A 24,508-nucleotide genomic window follows, 5' to 3' on the forward strand; every position below is an offset into this window, starting at 1 on the left:
ACACACACACACCAAATACCCCAGAAAATCTCACCTGAGAGTACTGAACACATGTGTCTTATACTGAGTTATTATTTAGCTCGTTATGATCTATTTTTTATGATCTATTTTCTTTTCTTAAAGGTCAACTGAGGTTTACAGCCTTGTCCTTCCTTTCAATGTTCTGGCCATCATCTCTATATGTCATGATTGTAAACAACAGCACAGGAGGCCAAAGTTGAAAAGCAGGAAGCGGGTCTGATATTGGATGCATCAGATGCATCGGATCGTCTGCCCCATTACTGATGGGAATTTGACCCCAAGAATGAACCTTTAAAAACGAAGGCGCCGTGAGGCACTGGAGCAGCGTGCGGCGGCCTGGCTGAGTCAGTGCCGTTATTGTTGATTCTTAATCTGTGGCCTCGTGTGAAGAGAGAACTAATTAGATTAGAAGTGGGTGTACAAATGAAGCACTATTACACATCTGTGAGACAATAACTATTATTGTCCCACACTCCGCTAAAGGTCCTATTCTAAGGCCCAACCGTGACCCTTCTTCTGACCTGCCCTGATCTTTGCAGTCATATATGTGGAGTCACAAGTTTTCACACAACATTGCTTACACTTTCCATGTTATCAGTTACTAAGTGCAAAGTGTATGTTTAGATCTTTCAAGTATAGAAAATAACAGCGAGGCACCACAAAGAAAAGCGAAATAAGCGGGTGCGCGCTGCTCGCACAGATATGCGCACGCTACATCGGGAGGAAGAAAAGCGGAGGAAGGCGAGGAGAAAAGCAATTTTCACAATCCTGCCGTCCCGCGTCTTTGCCCTCGGCCACACAATCTGCACCACAGCGGAGGCCATTCAGAGCGTGACGCTTCGGCAGTGCAGAGAAGCCGAATGTCTGCCGGCCACATCCACGCGCACACACACACACACACACACACATCGCCGTGAAGGCTTATTGAGCGCGAGGCTGCAGCTACGGTATCATAGCAGAGACGGATGTTGGGTAATGAAAGAAACCGCTTGGGTGTTTGGATTTCTCAGTTGGGGATTTGTCCTGTGTGAGAGCATGTGCGTAATCCGGCAGCGGAAAACAACATTAAGGAAACAGCCTCGTGACAGACTACGGCCATTATGCGAGGAGGCTGGATTTAGCCACTGGGTTTGTGAGGGATTTCTAACAGACTAGACATATTCCTACACAGCGCTGTATAATTTACAATGATACAAAAACACAGAGCATAGGACCCGTTATTTATTATATGCTGGCAGGTCTATGTTAGCAGGCTAGCAGTTAGCATCCATCAGGATCTAGGAGTCATCCAAATACCTGAATTTGGTGGATTGCTGACATTAAATTTGAAGAAAAAAACCCACCCCAGAGCGAATGAAGGATTAAGATCTATCAATCAATTGGAGACAAATCCTATTGCTAAGAATTTATCTATTCCATGTGCAAAGGATGTCCTTGTGTAGAAGATAATGTTTTTTACTGGGTTTTAAGGTAAATGCCTGATATAGTATGTGTTTTTAACAACCACACAGGAGATTTTTTAAATGATTTTTAAATGTTCGACAGGTCAGGTGATGTGACCGAGGGTTAGATTTAAGGGTTTCATTTAAGGCCTGACGTGATCTTTACTTATACCCGATTGCATCCAGTCTTCAATGAATGAAGTGGTGTTCATCTATGAACCTATAAGTGTCATAAACAGTGATTTGCCACATGTTATGTTATTCAGTAATCCACTAATTCTAATGGGACAATCCCATTGGTTTCATGTCAAGGAAACCAGTGTAATGCCAACATCCCGGTCTGCCTTAAACAATATGGCTTCAGCACGCTAGTCTCTAAAACACCGGATAAACCTTTTTTTTAATAGGATCCTTCTTTCATAAATTCTTAGAATCAGCCATTTTTTGGTCCCTCGTTTCTAATGAGCACCACTCAAAAGCAACTGATCCCGCCGCCTTCATGTAAACCTCCACTTTGCCACCGAGCGTGACGTGCGTGTCTGCCCGAGGAGCAGAAGTGTGATTTAGCCCTATTTTCAGCGTTCAAACACGTCTTCAGACACTTGCTCATAACCCGTCAGTGACGCTTTGCCTCCTCCTCTCTCCCGTCTGTCTCTCGCCTTCCCTGTTCTGATATTTTGTGACTCCGGGGGCCCGTCTGCTCCCCCTCACAGACTTCAGAGTCATGGGGAGACAGCTCTATCAGAGCCGCCAAAGTCGACTTGCCTCCCCGACTCTCATCCTCTGTCAGCTCTTCCTCGACTGCATCACCTCTCCTACTCTCATCTAATCTCCTCTTCCCTCCCACAGCCACTGAGCATTCATTCCCCCCCTTTTTGCAGGCTCAGCGTCTTTTTGTCTGGATTTTTATTAACGTTCGTCTGGGGAGGGCGAGGGAATGAGGCAGAAACTGTGTTGAAACAGTCGCCACATTTTACGCTCCACCTGCATCACAGCCATGTGTACTGCCTCTTTTGTTTGATGCAAAGGCTTAATGTGCCGGTGGAGCAGATTGTAGGACGGCATCGTGCAGCTTTTTAAGAAACTGATTAGTCTTCGGCGGTAAAAGAAACAAATCAAATCCTAATATCTTTGCAAAGTGCCAGGAGGAGCTTCACGAGAGAAATTCATGAGAGGGAGCACATCTGTAGGAGAGTGTGTGTGTAAGAGAGAGAGAGAGAGAGAGAGGGCGAGATAGTCCTATTTATAGCAGCTTCTTTGGGACACAAAGCACACGGTGCAGCGATGGCCTCAGCTGCCCGAGGCAGAAAGGCAGCATTTTGAAACAACGCCTGCACCTTCACATGAGTGTGTGTGCATGTACATACGCGGGTGTTTGTGTGTGTGTGTGTGTGTGTGTGTGTGTATAATGGCTCTTTTCTATAGCGAGTTGTGAATCGGTTTATTTGATGAAATTGCACTTTCTTGTTTCTTGCTCTTCTGGGTTTGTATCGTTATGGTTGAAAGGCACTTATTGTAAGTCGCTTTGGATAAAAGCGTCAGCTAAATGACATTTAATGTAATGTAATGTGTGTGTGCGTGTGCGCGCATTTTTTGAGTGTTTGCGTGACACTGTGAGGGAGAGAAAGAGACCAAAAACACTAATGGGAGAGGAGCAGTATTCTGGGTGAGAATTAACACGCGATTTCATTGTGGGTTAATTAAACCACTGTGAAAAGTATTAAATCGACCCAGAGAACATTGGGCTCAGACATCCTCAGCAGAAACTACAGGGGGGAAGAGAGACGGAGAGCGAGGGGCTGTTGAGGAGGAAATGGGAATAAAGGGACGATTCAGATTCAATTAAGCCAAATTCTAAAATCTAGTCTAAAATTATTTGATGTTTTTTTTAAATTAAATTATAGTGACAGATCTGCTTCTGAAAACCTCCCGAGTCATGAAACAACATTACTGTCAATTACGTCACTCTGGCACAGTGGTTTCGCCTTCGGGTCTGCGTCCAAAGGTCAGAAAGCGTTGCCGTAGTAACCCGAATGTCTTTTCGAACACTGACGACCTTTGCGAGGACCCGATGGTGTCACTCAGGGCAAGATGAGGCAGCTACATCTCATCTTATATAGACACACACAAAACCACAACATCCCAAACACCCCAACCAGTGGTTCATTGTTCTCACCAGCTTCTGGAAGAGGTCTCCGACCCTCTGGTGGTGGCCCCACTGCTGAACGCGAGGAAAAAGTCCGTCGTAGAACTCCCTGTGGATCTCGTAGAGCTCGGGCACTTTGAAGAAGATCGTTTCTATCTGCGCCAGAGTGAGCACCGGCTGCGACGTCGTAGCCGCGGCCTTCAGAGGCTTCATGGGCTGGAGAAGAATGAGAAGGGGGGGGATGAAAAAGATGCTCTGGAGGGAGAACATCTCGTCTTAACGGCCAACGGAGGACTTCAGGTCCGTATTAGCGCAACAGTTTGTAGATACCGATTCTTTTGATTCTTGTTTTAGCTTGTCAAATTTACTTTTAAATAATAATAATTCATGACAAATTCTCCGCTAGGTTCTTTCTACTTTACAGCTACAAAAATAAAATCAATTTATTTGTTATTTAATTGGTTTGGGTATTTTGAAACGTTTATTGTTGGAGTTTGTAATCTATTTGTAAGATGATGTAGTTCTATTTGTTCCTTTCACATCAAATGGCAATAAATCAGATTAAATCATGAAATAACTACTTAATACTGAATTGACCTTGATAGACTTAATAACACAGTAATTACATTCCACTGTACATCATGGCTGCATGTTGCAGGCGTGTTCTCACCAGCAGCAGGGCCTCCAGGTGGCTGAGGTATGTTTCCTCGGTGGCCAGGATGCCAGAGAGGACCCACTTTCTCATCTCCAAGCCTTTCTCCAGGTCGCATTCGGTCTGTAGTAAGAACACACGTACATGTAACAGTGAAGCAAACAATCGGCAGCACTGCAATACTGCGCACAACGAATGATCCCACCCTCTATGCGCCCACTTGTTCTAACATTCAAAACATCACATTGCTCCTTGCGTTTGCTGGTAAAAAGGCACAAATATCTGTAAACCTCAAACTGTTCTTAGGCGAGCTTGAAACATCTGCCAGTGCAGCTGTTTGTGAGCGCCCCAGTCTGAATTAAAAAAAAAAAAAAATCAAACGGCAACAATCGCACCCTAGAGAAATCCTGCCCAGCCCCCCCCCCCACCCAGCCCCCCTACACAGCCCCCCACCTACCCGGCCCAGTCAAAGCTCACTGAGGACTACGGACATGAAAGAAAACAGAGAGACAAGAGGGATTCCTCGGGCGCTTTTGTTTAACCATGAACTCTGAAATAACTCAAAAGGGCAGGGTCACCCATGGGAGCAAGGTTGGCGTGTAAGTGTGTGTCTGTGAGAGAATGGGCTAGCGGCGAGAGCGCACACACACACACACACACACACACACACAGGCAGAGAGTAAGCCCAGGTCGGGACGTGGAAACATCCAGTGCTTGGGGCTGTGAGGAGGAAGAAGAAGAAGAAGAGGAAACAGGGAGGAAGGGCGAGAGAGAAAGACAAAGAAAGAAGAGGAGAAGAAGAGATGGAGAGCACGACAGATTCAGTATAATTGAGAGGGGAGAGGAATAAGTGGGGTAGGACTACACATTAGAATACACAAAAAGGGAAACGGCGTGGAAGATAATGCAGAGCCTGTGCAGTAGTTGATGTTTACATGTATGTCATTCATTTTAGGTATCGGTTGCTTTTTGAGTTTTCCGAGAAAAAATACACAACATATCTATGTCTGTTTTGTTTATGTCTGTTTATGTTAGGCCAGGTGTTAGCCACTTCTAAAACCACGTATACAGGTTAAAATGTGCGGTATTCCAGGTATGCACTATAGGTGCTTGGATGTCTGTGGGTGTTCAGGCATTTATTCGAATGAGAGGGTCAGAAAGCCGTTTCCATGGCCACTGCATGAGGAAAATAGAAATAGCACGCAACATTCAAATGCGATTGTGTGTTGTTACAGTAATCAGTAATAACCAGTAATCCTCCTGAACTTTAAAGACTGGTGTGTGGAGACCTTAAGATCCGACAATGAAGTCACTTAATTGGCATTTTCTGCGCAACTAAAGATGATTTACAACAATTATTACATTATTTCTAAAAAGATGTCAGAAAATGGACAAAAGAGGCAACATGGAGACGTCTTATTGGGTTTTTTACAAGAGTTGACACAATTGGAACATGTTTTTAGACTTAGTCTCTTATCATCTTAATTGTCTGATCAGTTCTGCCCTACTCTGTTACGCTTACTTATTAATATATTCTGCAGAACTCCGGTGCAGGCCACTATATTAGTATTACAATATTAACATATTCTGACTATCTTCTTCTCAAAAGTTATTACTCTCCTGCACATTGTCTCTCTCTTTCTCTTTGTGTCTCTTTTTCAGGTGAAGCATAAAGGAAATGATTCTGGCAGACATGTATTATGCATCACACAGACACGTCTGGGGATCTGAGCTGTTTATAACAGCATCATAAAAAGCTCTAATTGCTTGTTCTGCATAGACTCCCAGAATACCAAAAGCGGAGAAAATGCAAATAAAGTTACTTTTGTAGAGGTAAACAAGTAAAGTAATAAATAGTTATGATTGCTTTTAAATGTATTACATCACACTGCAGCGCTGTGACTTAAAAAGGGAGAGCTCGGGGCATCGACGGAGACCCCCGGATGTTTGCGAGTTAATAGGAAAAAGGAATGAACACATGATACGCCGACTGGTAAAAGAGCATCATGAACATGAGGATCTGTTTGCAGCATCAAGAATATTTGAAGGATATCACAAGGAGGAAACTTCAACATATAGCAGCATGTGACTGAACTTGCAGGGGTGAGTTAAAAGTGTTAATTCCTCGTTTGCAGACCCCAGACGACTCCCCCAGGAAGTACCCTCTCCTCCAGACGGATCATCTTTTATTCATCGCCGTAGCAACTAATGAGCCCATCTTTGGGTCCAGACTAAAAGGGGTGTCTGCCTGCCTTTTTTGGTTATGAAATAAAACACATTATTCCTGCTCGGGGTGCATTTGGGTTTGGTGTGTGTTTTCACGGCCATTATGTGCAACGGAGTCAACAAAAGCTAATATTCCACATTTGAGCCCACGCTTAGACGCTCGCGGCTCACAAAACCACCACGTAGTGGTGTCTCTGCCTTAAATGATTTAGGATCTTATTTGTTTATCCGTGGTGGATGAGGTTTGTGGGAGATACCCTAGAATAACAGTGCTTATTCGCCGATCAAGCAGACGTAGTTTACTACTCGTTGTCTGAACGGTCTAATGTGATTGGTTCCCATCTCCACATGGTTTAGTTTGTGTATGCGAGGCGTTTTTTTTTTTTTTCAGTTTGTCATGCTGTATCACAGCAAGCCTTTAATTGCAAAGAAACAAGCCAGGCAATCAGTACATTTTCATTACAGATGTGATGGGATCATATTAAATGGGGGTTTCCACATTTCCAAGCCTCCAAGTGCACTGACTCAGTCATCTAAAGGCCCAGCAGGCAAATGATCGCTTATCTAGGTCTTGACATTGAGGTACGATGTGGTACAGGATGGGGGCATACTAGTATAATTATAACACAAGATACCTGCGTAGCATTTAAATGTTTAAATAGAAATCAAGAATCTACAGGGAAAAACGGTTTACGGCCTAGAAGGAGAACTTTTATGGCCACTGATGATAAACTGCAATGTCCTTGACTTGAATCCAGCCAAATCGTCTTAGTTTCTTGACATATTTCTCCTTCTCTTCTCCTCCTTCTCAATTTTCTCAGCAGTGTTGCTGATGCGGATGACTCATCGCAGTGACATCATAAAACCATCCATCAATCGCAGATTGTCTGGGCTCTTAACTCTTCGATTAGAGAAGGAGACTTGGTGGATGTTTTTAAGAGCAGCTGACCGAGGACAAATCAAGGACACGCATAATTCTGTTTTCATGGCAGTTATTGAAAGCGTGTCTGTCTGTGTGGAGAACTTTTTTGAGGGACAATTGTTGTTTGGCCGTTCAGTCTGTCCGTGCGCCTGAGAGGTCCCTCTGCAAATCATCTACCGCTAAAAAGATGCGTGCATGTCTATAAAAGAAGCCATTGGGTTGTGCGACACAAAGCAGACGCAAAATAACGTACGTGTGCGTGTGAATGAATTAAAATACGCGTTCCGAGCTCAAAGGTCAAAAGGTCGGATGCAGCCACAGAGCTCATCGTTTATCGGCTGATTCAAGCTATAACTCAGACGGACAGCTGAGACGGTGTGCAAAGACTGAGGGGCCGGAGTAATACTGCTACGTGAACACTGATGCGATTACTTCCTCCAAGGGCAAAGTGGAGGAAAGCAGCATCAGCTTTACGTGCTGCCGCCAAACCTCTCCGTCCCATCCAAGCATGTGTGGCTTCAGCAAGTTCATGTGCTGCTATTTTAGAAATGATTCGGTGCGAGAAATTGTGGTTTAATGCTTAGATAAATTTGGACGGCAGCATCCCTCTCCAGTGTTGCTGACATTATGATTTAGCGTATGTGTGTGTGTGCGCGTTTGTGTGTCTCCTCTCCATGGTAACCTTCGATAGCAGCAGACGTCATAGATCACAGACAAGAAAGAGTAAGAGAGGGAGGGTTAAGAGGATGAAGGCAGCGGCGGGGTGATAGAGGTGATAGATGCATAACACCCTGGATGGGAAAAGCGTGTGGGGGGGGGGGGGGGGTGGGTGGACTCATCCCCCTTATGGGAGACTTAGCGGGGGGGTGAGTTTCTTCCCTGGGTGACTGCTGGTGATGTCGTCCTTAATCAATGCTCTCCACAGGCGGATTCGATTTTCTGGTCAATTGACAAATCGGGATTGAAATAAAGTAGCCCACTTCCTGTGTTGTATGGATGTAAAATAAAATTCCAGCGACTTTCCTAGCTCAATTTTCAGTCAGAAAACTGAATATGCAGGACATTGTCCAGAAGCCGTAGGAGCTGGTGGGAGAGCGACGGCTGCTCACCGACTTGGAGGACTCCAGCGACCCGGAGGACAGGGTGTCCCGACTGCTGCGGCTCTTGGAGCTGAGGTGCGGCGAAGACGACGGCGAGTCGTCGATGTACGGCAGGATGTCGTGGTGCCTCCGCTGCTCCTCCGCGCGGTCCGCGTCGTAACCGTAGGTGGGGGGCGTCCCGGTGAAATGACCATCTGTGACGGGGGGAAACACAACCATGAGTTGCCGCCTTAAACGTTTCTTTCAACTACTTTTGACATCCAGACATCTTAAGAAAAGTAAGCAGCATTTAAACTGACATTTAAATACGCAACAGTCATCGTTTCTTTACAAAAAGCGTCAATCTAACCAAAGATCACAATAAATTGCCCGTGCTCCAAAATCACACTGGGTAGATTAATTTCCCAACGCTAATTAATGCGGTTCTAGAAACTAGGGCACATCAAATGAGTTCCCCCTGCATCTTTGTTCACGCAATCATACGAAAACATGGAGGCACGACGAGGCTAAGAACTGGGTCACAGTCCAAATAATTTCGACACAGAGTGCAGCTTCTCCCGGGAAATTTTCAGCAACCCTCCCTCTGGAATGCCTCTACGGCGGCCGCTATGACTTTCGCTGTGGGAGGAACAACAGCTCCGCTCTTCGCGAAGAGAGGCGGGAGGGACGGAACTGGAAAATACAAAAATGTCAATGAGCTGGACTGCAGAGGCCTCGTTTTACAACGTCGCACTCGGTGAGGCGACGCGCTCGCTAAAAGCCTTCTGGTGAGTCCAGACGGTCCGGCCTCCAGGAGGAGACGCTACACTTTTGTGTGTATGTGTGTGTGTGTGTGTGTGACAGCAGAAGGGGGAAGACATCAAACACCTCCTCAACGTCTCAATCTCCTCCCACATTCTACGGAGCTGAAGTTCTCAGCGAGCAGGCCGGCTAATAACCTGCGACAGACCTTTTCCAGAGCCGCAGGCAAACAACAAAAGCCGCCGAATGCAAATCATTCATAAGCAGCTGTAGTCTTTTGACGTCTTTTTGTGTTTCACCGGGTTTAAAGCATTTTCGTCTTACACCAGCACACGCACACGCTGTTAAAGTCACAGGTCGTAGCGGAAGGAGGGATAGAAAGAACAATGCTGGTGTGTTTAGGGCCCGTTTGACCTTCAGCCCACCCGCCGCCCGCTCTGTGTACTCGCTGCTGCCTGTGCTGCCTATCGCCCCCCCACCTCGACCCCCTCGACCAACGGCATCCTGCCCGGCAGAGAACAACACAGAACCTGTGTGTGTGTGTGTGTTAAACATTGTTCATTCCTTTATAGTCTAAGTGTGCGTTAGTTATACATTTCATTATCATATTGTCGTTTTTTGCTCGCTGGAGCTTTTTAAAAAATTTTTTTTTTTAACTTGTGCGATGACTCAACCGCCTGGCGGTCGGCTTTCAGGTCGGATTTGATGGATTTACCAGGCACGTGCGTACATATTTAGCCTGCAGCTATCTGCATTCATGCTGGTGTACCTCACAGTAACATTCAGTAAACAACAAAAACTTTCAGAAGGCAGCTTGCAAATAAAAGGACAATGCACATTAAGGTCTGATTGCTTGTCTTAAAATAGAGACGTTGAAAACACCGAGCGGGAAATGAGTGACAGGCATCCTGGCGTGATTTTCTTTTCTTCTTTGCCAACCGTACCTCAGTGTTGTCATGTTGGCAGGATAACATCTCTGGCTGACTTATTTCAATCTTCCTACAACTTTGTTTTGGAAAAAGGTCGTCACTGGAAACACGCCGAGTGTTGTGTGTCTGCGGCGTCGACACAGCCCTCAGGCATGATATATTCAGCAGTCAAATAACATTTTTAAGACATAGGGCACAGTCGTAGAACCAAAACCACAGTCATGAATAATGCAAGCATCAAATTGGAGATGGAGTATCCGCAATCTGAATCTAACCAAACTCTCTGTTTTTTTTAACCTATAAACGACCTAACGACTCACAAAGGAATTACCAGTACATTAAACCGGTTCGGAGGCTGACATGTAGATCTTCAAACCAGCAGTTTCCAGTGGGGGAGGGAGAGAGCTTTACGAGTCTGTTAATGGGTCACTACAGCCTGTGGTCTTTAAACACTGGGCTTCAGTCTGACCTCATCTGGGCCCAGACGCCGCTCATAACGCAGCCTGGAGTCGGCTTCTCTCCCTCACGCTCTTTCTTTGTGTGGCCTGCGTCTCTGAAGTTATCGTTGCCTTGTCTTCTCTCCATCCTTCTTGCCAACAGATTGCTTGTGTTTCCTATGTTTTTGTGACCTCCGCATCCTAACGCTGCTCACATATGTGCTTCTTCCTGTGACCCTTTCGAAACGATTCCTCCTCAGGAAAAGAAAACAGAGATAACACATAAGCACACACTCAAACACAAACAAACAAAGAATAGCGCTAAATAATTTATCGTTCTGAAAAAGAAACACCCATTAAATATGTTCCTGCAGTTGTTGGCAACGTAAAGCCACCAAAGTCCGCTTCCAACACCAGAAATAACGCACACACATTCCTGTAAAATGTTTACATGGAAACGTTGGGAGGAGAACAGGTCTTTTTCCTGCTGCAGGTGGAAAACTACAATCAAGCCGGGAACAGCTGGCGCGCTGTGCTGCCACGGCAACACACAAGCCTTTCCAAAACAATATCACAGGCCGGGCAGGTATCAGGGTATCAGGGTGTCATGTGATACGGATACGTTGACAGGACCTCCTATATTATAGAAGACTACCATCCACCCACTACTGTACACGAGAGCTGTGGTCAACCGCTCAAGTGTTATCACTTCTGTGTTTGCAACACACAAACCCCGTTATAACCCAGACGGTTAGCTTAGCTTAGCTTAACATGAAGACTGGAAGCAGGTGGAAACGGCTAGCCGGGTTACGCTAGTTAGGCTGCTTTCAATCTGTAGGCTAAGCTAATCGCACGCTACACATTCAGCGCACGTAAATGAGAGTGAATATTCTTCTAAAACTTCTGTCTTCAAAAATGCGATGCAATCATTTGGAAATATTTGAAACGCATTCTAGCCTGTGAAAGGAGTCTCATTAGCTATTTATGATGCTAATAATAAATATATTTATAAATGAGACACTTGAAAAACACTGTCACTATTCATTCTTTGCTTCATGCGACCTCTTCCTCCTGCCCTTTTTCTCTCTCCCAGCCATTATGGATACTTAAAAAAAGATGAAACGATCCGATTCTCACTTATTCTACCACATAAAGGGAATTAAAAGCCTTGTCAGAGAGAGCCGTGGCCGACAGACAAAGGAAACAATTATTGCCGGAAGCCCTGCACTACTCGTGCAGGAAAGGGGGGACGAAAGTAAAGAAGAAAGAAGAAATTATAGACTATAGAGACATAAATTATTCTGTACAATAATAATACAAAAGGAGAAATAGTTATAAAGAGAAGGAGGACAAAGCGACCGAATGAGAGCTAAGTAACTCTCAAAGGAGGCATGAGATATCCTCGATAGTGAAGAGCTGCCTCTGCATCCCCCATCACGCTTTCCCCTCAGCGGGGCCGTCATAAATCTGCACCCGCCTGCTGCCGCCTTAAACGGGAGAGCGCCTGACATCCTGACACTGCCGATGTAACCCCCCCCCCCACACGCAGTCACAAACGCGTTCCCACCCTTACCTCAAACACCCACCCAGACCCACAAGATCCCAATGTTACGCTACAGCGCTTTCTCCCTTATGCCTGCTGCTGGATGAGGGAGGCAAATCAGAGATGGAATGGTGTGTTTTAATGGCTTTCTCCAGCCCCCCCGACCGACCCCCCATTCCAAATCTGATTCATATCCAGTGTGCTGTATTTAGGAAGGCTAAGCCTATTGAGGAGGCGGAGCCTGGATGCTTGAGATAAATAGGATGCACCCCTTTCCCCCAAAGAACACTGCGCTTTCCATTACTGCAAATCAAAATGTAAAAATATATAAGTAGCAATTATGATGGGGAGGGAAGTGGGGTGAGATCTGCTGCTAGGAGAGTAAAATAAAGAGAGAGCACCCCTTCCCTCCAGAGTTCCTACACCCCCTTAATATATCCAATGCAGACACAATTTAATACCGAAGAGGGTGGTTTGGTGCACGAGGGAGAGGGGAAAGCTGTGAAAATTAAAGTGAAGGCTCAGCCTGGGGGGGACAGACATGCTGTCAAATGAATTGAACGGAGAGCTTCGCGCTCATAATCGTCCTGCGACCGCACGGGCACTTAACAGAAGTTAATTTGATAGATGCCACTATCTTGTCATTAGAAGGTTACTACTATTAAAGCTCTCAATGTCTGCATTTTAGGTCTGAACATCTGGAGGCGTGGCTCTTTCCAGCTAAGAAGATGGTTTCTTAGAGGGATTCTCTACACTCACAGGTGACGGTGGGCACTTCACATACATCGATAGAAACCGTTCAGTTAGAACGGATTGAAGATGAATCCTAACGGCATTCTTCACAGAATTGCTATCAAAGATATGGCTGACTTGGAAGACATTTAATAAGCAAATTGTGTATTTGGCTAAACAAATCCCCATCCATGCAGGACAATGTGTCCCTGGAAGCGGTTTTATTTAATTAATTTGTGTTGGTATTCGCTCGTTTGATTGGACCAGGGCTGCAACAACTTTCCTCACTCTCGTTTTCCCAATTGTAATCAATTTATCATGAATGAGATTTCAGCCAGCAATCACTGTAACGCAACGCCTATCTGCCGGTGAATTTTTTCCGTTCCCGGTTCATGGCGTTGTCAACATCACTCAAGTTAAGAAATCATAATACACCAATTTGCTTCCTGGGGCGGCGGGGGAGGGGAGGGGGGGGTAATCTTGCTGCCTCAGCGTTGATAATCTCTGCGGAAACGACCCACCAGCAGCAGCAGCAGCAGCAGCCGGTCTCACTTATGGAGCCGGGCGGATGGCCAAGTCATTGACGCTGTCCTTTAAAAACAAACAGCGCCCCCTGCAGCGATGCAATCATCCCTTTGTGTCAGGACGGAGACATGAGAGGCACAACAGGGATGATAGAAAAAGGAAAGGGCAAGGCCTGAAATCACACCAGTGGAGGAGGAGAGATGAGCAGTGGAATGAGGACATTTGTGTGTGTGTGTGTGTGTGTGTGTGGTGTTGCTTTGAGCTTTTTGTCTAAATATGTGTGGGATTGTGTGTTGTCCTAAACTACTCAACGGGACAGGAGTTCTGCCCACGTCCTGTGTCATAGATATCTGCCCCGGGGAAATAACAGCTGCCCACGTAAAAAGGGGTCGGCGTGGGGTCAGGCAAGTTGGACGAAGACCTCTGTGACTGCAGAGGAAGCCGCGTGAATTCTGATACATTGTGAAGGAAGAAAAACAATGTAAAATATACCGGTGAGGAGCTACATTAATAAAAATAAGATATTTTTTTTGTCAAATACGGACACCATGTTACCACAACTACAATGCCATCATGTTTCACTTACTATCAGCAATCTTTTACTGTAATGCATCGTCAAAGGAACATTAGCAGGGTCTCACTAAACGTTTGAAAAAGCATGTAACTTTAAAAATATGCAGTATATTACCCATGTTACAAAATAGGCATTCAAATTTCCCAGAGACAAGAAGACATCTTGAAATGTCTGGTCTGTCTAAAACCCAAAGTTATTAAATTCCCAATGACATAATACAGAGGAAATAACTAATTCGGTGTTTCATGAGTGTGCAGCTTTAAAGGCATTTCCTGTGCATCACTGTCATAAGTCTGGTATGAGTCGGGTATGAATACGGGAGAGTAGACAAACAGGGAGACAAGCGATAGAGCAGAATAAAGTTTAGATGAAAAGGAAGACAGATGGAAAGAGACAAGAAGACAATCGTTGACAGGCAGGCTGGCAGGTGGCAGATATACACAGAAGAAAATTACCCAAACTCAAAAATAAACATAATTACAGTGGAACTACAGACACGAACACAAAGATAATTACACAACCAATCACACACGCACACACAGCCACATGTTGTATCATTTTGCGTTGTGTCAGCTCCCCTCGGCGCGGCGTGTTTTTACTTCCCCGTAACCGCCGCCTGTCTGCTGTCCTCTCCTTCCCGCCTCCTTTGATCACACAAGACTTCCAAGGAGAACGCTGTCCTGGTGGACATATGCTCAACCACACACACACACACACACACAACTCTACCCTCATTGTGCCAGACAAGCCTTTGATTTATCAAGCGCCTGTCGTGTCTTCTCTGTCAACAGTGAGACTCATTAGCGGGGAGACCCCCAAAGATTTATGGGGGGGAATAAGCGTTCTAATTGCTGCAAAATCACGCAGAGACTCTGATTAATAATGCAGCATGTTAAATTACCAGCTCCACTCTGAACCGTGTACTGTGCACCTTCTACAGGCAAAGACGGTACCGAGTGGCAAGACTCGGCTTCTCTGGTAAAAACAACACTTTCCATTCACATTAAACGACAGGATCTTTCTCTAAATGTCTTATTAAATACCACCTTTCATCGGAATGTCTCGCCCTTTGTTGCACCTCTTGGCTTTCCGCTCATGCAGGAGGCGCCGTGCAATCGCACCGCAGCGATAAATCTTGAGGGCAGAGCTCAACGCTCTGACATTTCCTTTTAATACATCATGAGCGCCGCAGCCATTGAGTGTGTTTCATTGTGGGCGGAGAGCAGCCCCATTCACTTATTTACACTTAATGGCTATCTGAAAGACACTCATAAATAATGTGGCTTATCAAAGCTCTAATGATAAAAATGGAATAAACAGGACGGACAGGAATGCTATTTCTTTATCTTTGCAACATTTAAGTTGATTAAAAGATGCACAAACACAAACCCCACTTTGCTCCGTGTGAGTAAAAAGGTTTATGGTGACTGAATTCCATGTTTTAAAGATTTGCGTTTGGAAAACGAAGATGCTGCTGTGTGAAACACAATAAAAGACATAGACAAGTTCTTTCACGTCGGGTAAATTCGGCATCAACTCGGTTGTAGAAGCTAAACAATTCACAGGGTGACGGAAACTGACGAGAAGCCGCTGTTTGCCACCTCGGTTTAACATGTGAGGACGCTAAAGTGGGGTTATCGGTTATTAGCGTGTCTACTAAAAAGACAGCATGTGAATATCCGGCATAAACAAAATAGGATTGCAGCGTCACAGGTGTTCGCATTTCAATGCGTCCGTTGCTGGAGGATGGAGACACTCGAGGCTCCGAGCGGAGCAAAGGTCGGAGGTTAAAGGTTAATGCGCTGGAGGAGCAAGGACAAAGGTCACATGGGTTTTCCGTTACTGTGTATTCACGTGGGCATCATGAAATCAAATCAACAAACAGTATCACTACTCCAATCAGTACGATCAGCAGCTGGGGAACGGAGCCCGATCCTCAGCACCTCCGCCGTAAAATACTGGTTTGTCTTAAACCATGAAAGCGAGGAGGAGGTACCATGATCCGCTTTGTGACGTGGAAAAGAAGCCGGGTCCTCTGGATTATTTGATTTCTATAAGTGCTTCCAGACAGCCGAAGCCGAAAGTCAGCTACTCAATTCTACAAACAGTAAGTCTTTAATTAAAAAAACGCATTGCATTAAAATCTCATCCGTCTGCCGATCTGACGCTGAAGCTCCCATCAAGGTAACTGTCCTCCATGATGAAGAGAGGAACGTCAATCAAGTTCTCCGCCTGTTTCAATTCATCCAGTCTGACAGAACAACTGCTGATGTGGAATCCCATGAAAAAAAACTAAAAACTAAAAACGTGAGGTTGTACCACGTCAGCGTCTGCAGAGACGATGTGACAATGTGAAAGCTATCATTCATGAGTGATGAGTGCACGGCCGCAACCTGCTATTTGGGTCTGATTGGAGACTCCATGCAAAGATGGATGAATGAGCAATAATCCATGACAGGCCTCAATATTCCTCAAATTACGGTAAATTATCTTTGTGACAGGCTGAGGTTCCACGGGGGTCTAATTACCAGTGACACGTCTTTTCAGCTCAGTTGTACCACAGCATTTTCTGATCCACACAACTGTATTAGATTTTATATTAATGCAAATACTACTGTGTACCGAGTGCCATCCACTTGAATTTAGTTACTTTGGTTAATAAGAAATGAACACTCAACAATAACAAATACAATGTCATTATTGATTTAATAATAGCCTGTTGAATGCATAATTTACACAATTATAAAAACACAGCAAATAATAGCACCACATTTACAAACGGAAACATTTAAATTATGTATTTCTTAGTGGATAAATAATTCAAATTCTCTGTTCTCGTGTGGAATTTGTACATTTACTATTGATGCTATAATAGATTTTGATGCCCATATATGGAGGTTCACATGAATGAATGGCTTTTTCTTGTAATACAATATTACTATAGCACAGTAGTATTACCACTTTTACTTCAGTGAAAGACTTGAGTACTTCCTCCACTCAGCATGGAGCAACATGCAGAGTATTTAAAAGGCTCTGTTAGTTCCCAAGTAGAAGCAATTCCACTAGGGCACTTCCTATTAACTATTAACCTAGTAACTGCACTTACGTGGTTGGGAGTTTTATGGTTACGGGACGATGTTATCTGTACAGTTAAGGTGAATCCCAGCGGCAAAAGTCCTGTGCAATGGGGGACTGGTGGGGGGGCTTCTTCCACAAGCGTTGTGATTGTGTAAACGTAAAGCCGTGTCAATGCAGTGTTCTCCTTATGTGGAAATTGCTGGAAACCGCATCCGATCATTTCATGCACTTCATACAGACATGCAATGGGAGCGTATTACCTCATCTGAGGCCTACGACGATCCCCGGGGGTCCTGTAACGCAGCTAATGTTGCCTTCGTTGCTCAGGAACCGAGTCAAAACCCTCAGAACCAGAGTTACTAAACCTCTTATGCAAACAACTAAACTTTAGACGTCCTCCAATATGCTGCCATTAGCTTTAAAAAGGCCATAAAACCAGCTTATCGTTCAATGTTTCAATATGACATCCAATCAGAACGACAGTGATGCCAAATGCATGATTTGACACAAGCTGCTGATTTAATGTGTTCATTTGAGAAGAAAAAAAAAAGGTATTCTGACGCAAACTGTACTTCTTTAGACAGATCAAACCAGCATGTTGCATTTGTGAGATAGGGTGTTTACCGTAACCCTTTCCCCTGTCCCACGACACAAACGTTACGGACTGCAGCGGCGCTTATCATCGGCGCACAGCAGAACGAGCACAAAAGCCCCCAATCTGCCTAATCTCTAGTCAAACACAAGCTGCAGCATCATTGCTGCTCAGGGCTGTAAACTGCTGCTTTATGCCGGAGCTGTTCACAGGGACACGCGCTAGGACTTTGCTACACAGACCATAATGGTTTGCCAAAGCAATTCTTCAGGGGGAAACGGTTTCCTTGGTTACCATAGGAACAGGAAGAGCGTTTGGTTTCTGACTAGGTGACACGTCAAGACGCAGAGGACGCTTTTATTCATGCTTAGGAGACATATAGTATAGTATAGTATAGTATCCTAAGTGTATATCTTGTGAATTGAATGTTTTTGGTTCAAATTAAGAAAACGTGCAAAGATTGAACCCATTTTTTGGCTCCCGGACCAATTAAAAAGCCCACTAATACACAATCGATCTAAGCTACATCTGTTTGCCTGATCATCGGTTTCTTGACAACAAGCTGAGCAGCTCTCTGAAGAACAAGCACGCTACTGCACTTTATCAATATAGAGAACAGGAGGGGGAACAGAATTGCATCCACTCTAATTAAACTCATTTAGGCATCCTTATAATTCCTTTCTCTACCGATCCGATGGTTGCCATGGAATTTCTGCAGCATATACAGTATCTCTTCTTCTCTAATCTTCTCCTCTTCCCAATGTCTCTACTTCCCCCCCTTAATAAACTGGCACTGGGCCATTCTGACTGTCTGCCAGTTTTAGCGTCCCAGCATCAATTACCTGATCCCAGCGCTCACATATTCCCATAATGGCTCTAAACCCCCCCCCCCCCCCCCACACACACACACACACACACACACACACACTTACAACTTACATGTCTCGCCCTCACACAATGTCTGATCAAACACACGCACAGGATAATAGAACGTATTCACACTTTCAAAATCCTAGACTCTCAGCCTTTCTCTGTGCACACACACACACACACACACACACACACACACACACACTTTCACAAAATGAGGACACTGAATAATTAGTGTGATGAAAAAAGAAGAGAGAGTCACAGCCTACACAGTCATTTCAATTATCTCTATTCCTCCGGCTGGTCTGGCTGCCGTCTCTGCAAGGTTATGGGCTCCGCTCACCCCCCCCCACTCTGGGACTTAGTCATGAGGAACCAGTTTGCTATTTGACTCCCCTCCACACAGGGTCCCATGCTAGACCTCATCGCTGGGTTGAATGACTGATGTGTCTTCAACCCACCCTTCCCCGCTAAGTGCGACTGCTGCCTGGACCAGGCAAAATCCATTCATACCATTTAAAACCTTCACCCCCCCCCATGCCCCCCCATCCCCCGGTGATGTGTAAAACAGGGGCGTTTTGAACGAAGAACCCACCTTCTCTCTGCCTCTTTTTCCCTATTTCTAAATCCTCCCAGGTATCTACTCAATCTGTTCAGCCCATGCCCGGTTTCCTTGGCAACAGGACGAGGCGGGGAGACACAGGAAGCTGTGGGTAGACCTGCGTATGTGTGCGCGCGCGCGCGCTCTTTGTCCGCTTCCTTCTGGAAAGGCGTACAGGCGCACTGTCCTCCATGGCTTTGCTGCAAGGACACGACTCAGAATACACCTACACGTGAACACCAGCCGACACAGGAAGCATGTTGCATGCAAACCGAACACACTGAACACTGGAACTGGAAAAAAGTACAATTCCTTCTTATTGTTATATAATATAATGCAAGTATACAACGACTGGGGAATAAAGCCCTGAAAAAGATTCAGTCAATATTACAGGACGAAAATCCATAAATCAGTCAATAGGACCATCAACTATCCACCAGTCCATGGCATTCAATCATGAGATTAATATGGACATGGATTAATTAACACTTAAAATCTTGATATATTGCTCCACCAGCACCTCATTTCTTGAAACCACATTTTAATATTTAAGTGAGAAACGGGCACGATGGGAATAACTGAGGCATCACTTCTGGTTTAATCTAGACAGTGAAGCGAGGCACGTGAAGAACGCAAACGCATCAATTCCATTGGGGACCAGGTGGACATATTGACCCCATGTAGATTGATTTTATTACTGTCGATATACTCACTGGTGTCCTCCAATTATTACATTATTCGACAGAGTGAAATATTGAGAGAAAAACAGATTAGACGAGATAAGAGCCTCTCAGAAACATGGACTATTTTCTTTCTTCACTGGCGCCTCAAGGGAGGAATGATGTATTAAATCGGAGTTTGTTTTACTACCACGAGAAGTTCTTACAATTTGTTAAATGTGTGTTGGTGCATATTTCCATTTGAAAAGTGACAAAGCATCTGCTCTAGTGCAATACCTGCTCAACCTGAAATAGCAGTGAGTAAGAGGGGCAGTAACCTTCAGCCGTGCAAAGAGTAGATAGTGTTACAAATTGTGGCCTTTTCTGACGCACATCCCGCTCTGAAGACGTGCCGGTTGAGCTTTTCCGACACTTATGCGATCCACGAAGACAGCAGGAGAGAGTGTCAGTGTGTCATGGGGCTGGAAACCCGAGAAGACGATTGAAAGTTCAATTAATTTGAACTATTTCAACACAGAGTTGCGTGTTGAAAAAAACAGATTAGACGCGATAGGAGCCTCTCAGAAGCATTAACTACTCGCAGAGAGACGGGGAAGGGAGGCTGCGTGAATTAGAGTCTTTCTCCACTGGTGCCTCGAGGGAGGATAGATATATTACATTTGGGTTAAAAGAATGCGTTTAGAAAGGAAACACTGTGAGTGTTCCTCTGCTGGATGGTGATTGAGAGCTAAATCAAGGGCACATGCCGTCAAACGGAAACTAGAAAAACGCCAACAAGGGCAGATGACCGCAAACCTCCATCCTACTCAGGGGAGAGGAGGCCGCGTTCGGCCCGTTCAGCTCTCGTATCCGAAAAATGTCAACAAATGGTTTCAATGCTCCGCTCTGCCTCCCTTTCATCTCAATCCCTCTTTTGAAGGGGGGGGATGAGTGACTTTGAGGTGCCAGTTACATGGCCGGCTGGGGGGTAACGTTAGCCTGCTCATGTAACCAGATGCTGCACGCAGAGGAGGGCATGGCAGCGTAGGAGGTGCTGCTCGTGTGTATGCAAGGGCGTACGCCCACGGGTGTCATTTTACTCATGAGAGAGCGGCAGAGCGCACGACAACTTTTAGAGCTTCAATTCCTGCAGGCAATGAAAAAAAGCTGTACATTCAGCTCAAAGGGCAACGGGTGACTTAACTCAATCGGGAACAAGCACCTAATTTTGATGCTGTAAAAAAAGAGCAGAAGGGAAGATTTATAACGCAAATTCAAGATCAAGAATATGCTGGAAAAATGGGGTTTGAGTGGAAGAGAATTGATGGGGAACAAACATTACAAATAAAAGAGAGGTTGGCTATCATGGATAAGAGAGAACATTTACGTGCATACTGAATCCATCTTATGTGAAATTCAACCTCTAACATCAAATAAATGCTTTACACTTTTGTAAACCTGTTTTTATATTTCTTTCAGATGGACTGATGAAACTGACTGAAAGTATGCCGAAGTTAAGGGAGCGAGTGGAACAAAGCGCCACTTTAAATCTCCATCATTACAACCCAGGAATCTGAAAGTACCAGCTAATAATACACACATCAGGAGCGTATGACACAGGAAGTGGAAACGTGATGAAAGCAAAGTGAGCCCTTGCACTCATTCAGGGCAAAGGGAGATTTCCCTGTGGAGTGAGGGCGTCCTCAAACTCCTGGCAAACGACCTCATTTGGGGTGTGTGTGTGTGCGTGTGTGTGTGTGTGTGTGTGCAGTACAAAATGACTGGAAAGGCAGAGCAGGTGGGGGGTTGGGCAGCGGCTGGTGCTAATGTTGCACAGCAGCAGGACTGCATAGCTTCTCGACCATGAGACAGATGTGCAAAGAGCCGCAGTCCCACATGGTTATTACCTACCAAGGACACGGCAGGGGAGCCACACACACACACACACACACACACACACACACACACACACACACGGGGGTGCAACCATGACCTCATATAGAGTGAAATACACCACAAGGACACATGAATGCCGTCTATCAACACCCAACAACTGTACTAGTCAACACACTCCGGCCAGATGTGCATGTTTTGAACCAGCAAGAGGACAACGTAAAATGGCGTCTTCCTCATCATCACAGAGACATATAGAGACATTAAACTCTACATGACCCCTCGAAAGGGAGGAGGAAGGAGACGCATGGAGCATGTTGAACTACAGTGGAAGAACAAAGGAGTCATTTTTGTCATCAGGCCACAGAGGCGGATGTGTGACAGTGAATCAAGCTTGTCTCATCAACGCGTGTGTGTGTTTGAGATATGTGATGTGTTCTCGTGCTGCAGCCAACTAGAAACGCTGCTTCTTTATTAACCAAAGATCCCGTTGCCTTTCCAAACACTTTCTGTGAAAACCTGTGATTTAGCCTCAGCTCACACAACCACAAAATCAGTCAGTGTATGGATTATGGATTAGGTACTCATCAACCTAACATGCTTTCCTTTGGAGTGCTTTGATGTCTTACAGTAAACACTTGATTTTCTATTTGATCACCGTTGATCCCTCTGTTCTCATGTATGTCAGGAAAACGCGCGGCGAGAGACGACGATGAAAATGATGATGAAAGTCATTGTGCAGCCGCGGCGACAGCATCACGTTTGGTTTAACTAGCCAGCGGTTAATTAAAGAAAAGATGGACTCAGCTCAATCGTTGTTTTCAGCTGCAATGGAGCGAGAGGACACATCGGGGGGAAATTACTGATTCATGGATGGATGAACAAAGGCAAGAGTGGTTGGATGGATGGATGGTACATGGAATGAAAACAAGCTTAATTGATAAGCGGATGAAAGGTGTGAACATCTTTTTCTAATCAAAATCTTTTTGCCCAGTCATGCTTAAAAAAAAACGTTAGCCATATTTTTGGAAATTTGACACGAAGGTTAATAAGCCTTGAATACAAAAGTCCTTTGAATGTGGAATCTCTAATATGTTGCAGTAAAATTAACGAGAGATAACTTGTCTTCTCATTCTGCTCACAGCAGCTAAAAGTGCCTCACAGATGACAAACAAATGGACGGTATTGCTCGTAGCCACAAGCCGGGATGAGATCTGAACACACGGGCACACGTTTAAAAATACATGCGTGAGACAGAGGCAAACAGTGACACATCAACACGGGCGGATGCACAAAGGTAAACAAAACAAGAAACACACACACACAGGGGAACGGTGCAGAGAAGAGGACACAACACCATCATCTTCTCCTTGGAATGAAAAACTAAATATACAGACATGTATTTCTCTAATACATTTTGTCGATTCCTCCATTCCAACTAGTAATTATCATTGAACTGCAGCAAAGTCAGTGTACATTTAGAGTTTCCTTTGCTCAACTTCGACACCTTTCTGACCGAACCTGCTCTTATTGACAGGCAGAACGACTCACAAAAATAGACATAGGCTGCATTTAAAACTTAAAAGCATGAAAGGTTATTTATTAGTCAAATAGGACTTGTTCTAGTCAATTCAACGTCCTTTAGAGTAAAGCATGCAAAAAAAGCTGATTTACCGTCCAGGAGAGTTAAATCAAACAAAATAAAAAGGCTTGAAATAAGGGCTGTGATAGCAAAAGTCAAGTGAACATCAGTCTCCAAAAAAGTTCTCAGCTGGAGGTCTACGGGGACATGAATGCAACTATTCCCCCGAGGGGCCCGTTCGCTCCGCTAACCTAACCGCCAGAGCGTCTGCATGATGGGGGGAGAAAGCAGGCAAAGAGGGAGGAAGGTACATCACGGAACACGTGCATGGATACGCTTTGATCACATGTTCGTTTGTAGAGATCATTTAAGTTTGTTAATGCAGGATCCGTCTTCCGGATTCAACAACCACGTTGCCTTCAGATGAGCTTTCCCTCAAGTATGCTGCTGGTCACTTCACATTCAGACTGTCGGACAGTCATGATGACTCAAGCTGTCTGCATGCACACACACACACACACACACACACACACACACACACACACACACACACACACACACACACACACACACACACACACACACACACACACACACACACACACACACACACACACACACACACACACAGAGATGAGGCTCCCAGGGTGGTGACCAGGGCAGCTGAGTGTCTCGACGTTATGAATCACATTCCATACTCTGACAAGGAACATGCAAACACACAAAAAGAAAAGAAGAAAAGGGAAATATCCCACTTTAAATGTCTCCAATGTTGTTTTTAAGGGGCTAAATGAATAGCTGTTTGCTCAACATGTGTGCAGTGCTGTTGTGTATGGAAACACACAAATCTTGCATGGCCAAAACATAACAAGTATAAACATAAGAAACCAGGAAAAGGCCACACAATAGCTCTGTATTAGCTTCAGTAAAACTCAAAAGGAAATGAGAATAAAAACTGCAGCTTTTTCTGTATCTAAGAAGTTGCCGCAACATGGCTACCTCCAAGCATCTGGCAAACATTGTGATTGAATTTTTTGTTGATATTGACCAGATTTGGCATGAAAATAGACTTAACCACCGCTTCCCTCCTGCCGCTGGGTCTTCTATATTGTTAACCTCTTCAGAGGAAAATAAGATAAACCCTCACCAGACAAAACACACACACACACACACACACACACACACACAAAGAAAGAAAACAAGAACCACCACTTAAGCCACACTGGTAACTGTTCCGTAATTC

General features: G+C 44.9%; 1 protein-coding gene across 1 annotated transcript in view; it reads right to left on the reverse strand.

Annotated features, from left to right (window-relative positions):
* bcr (BCR activator of RhoGEF and GTPase) overlaps positions 1-24,508 on the reverse strand; it is a 61,805-nt gene that overhangs the window by 18,800 nt on the left and 18,497 nt on the right. The window contains exons 2-4 of the mRNA XM_040198076.2: positions 8,519-8,703; positions 4,280-4,384; positions 3,640-3,825 (exon numbers count right to left, since the gene is read on the reverse strand). Coding sequence (XP_040054010.1) covers positions 3,640-3,825; positions 4,280-4,384; positions 8,519-8,703 — 476 coding nt within the window. The remainder of the gene's footprint in view (positions 1-3,639; positions 3,826-4,279; positions 4,385-8,518; positions 8,704-24,508) is intronic.

The sequence above is a fragment of the Gasterosteus aculeatus genome, chromosome 14 (genome assembly GCF_964276395.1).
Source record: "Gasterosteus aculeatus chromosome 14, fGasAcu3.hap1.1, whole genome shotgun sequence".
Classification (NCBI taxonomy): Eukaryota; Metazoa; Chordata; class Actinopteri; order Perciformes; family Gasterosteidae; genus Gasterosteus; species Gasterosteus aculeatus.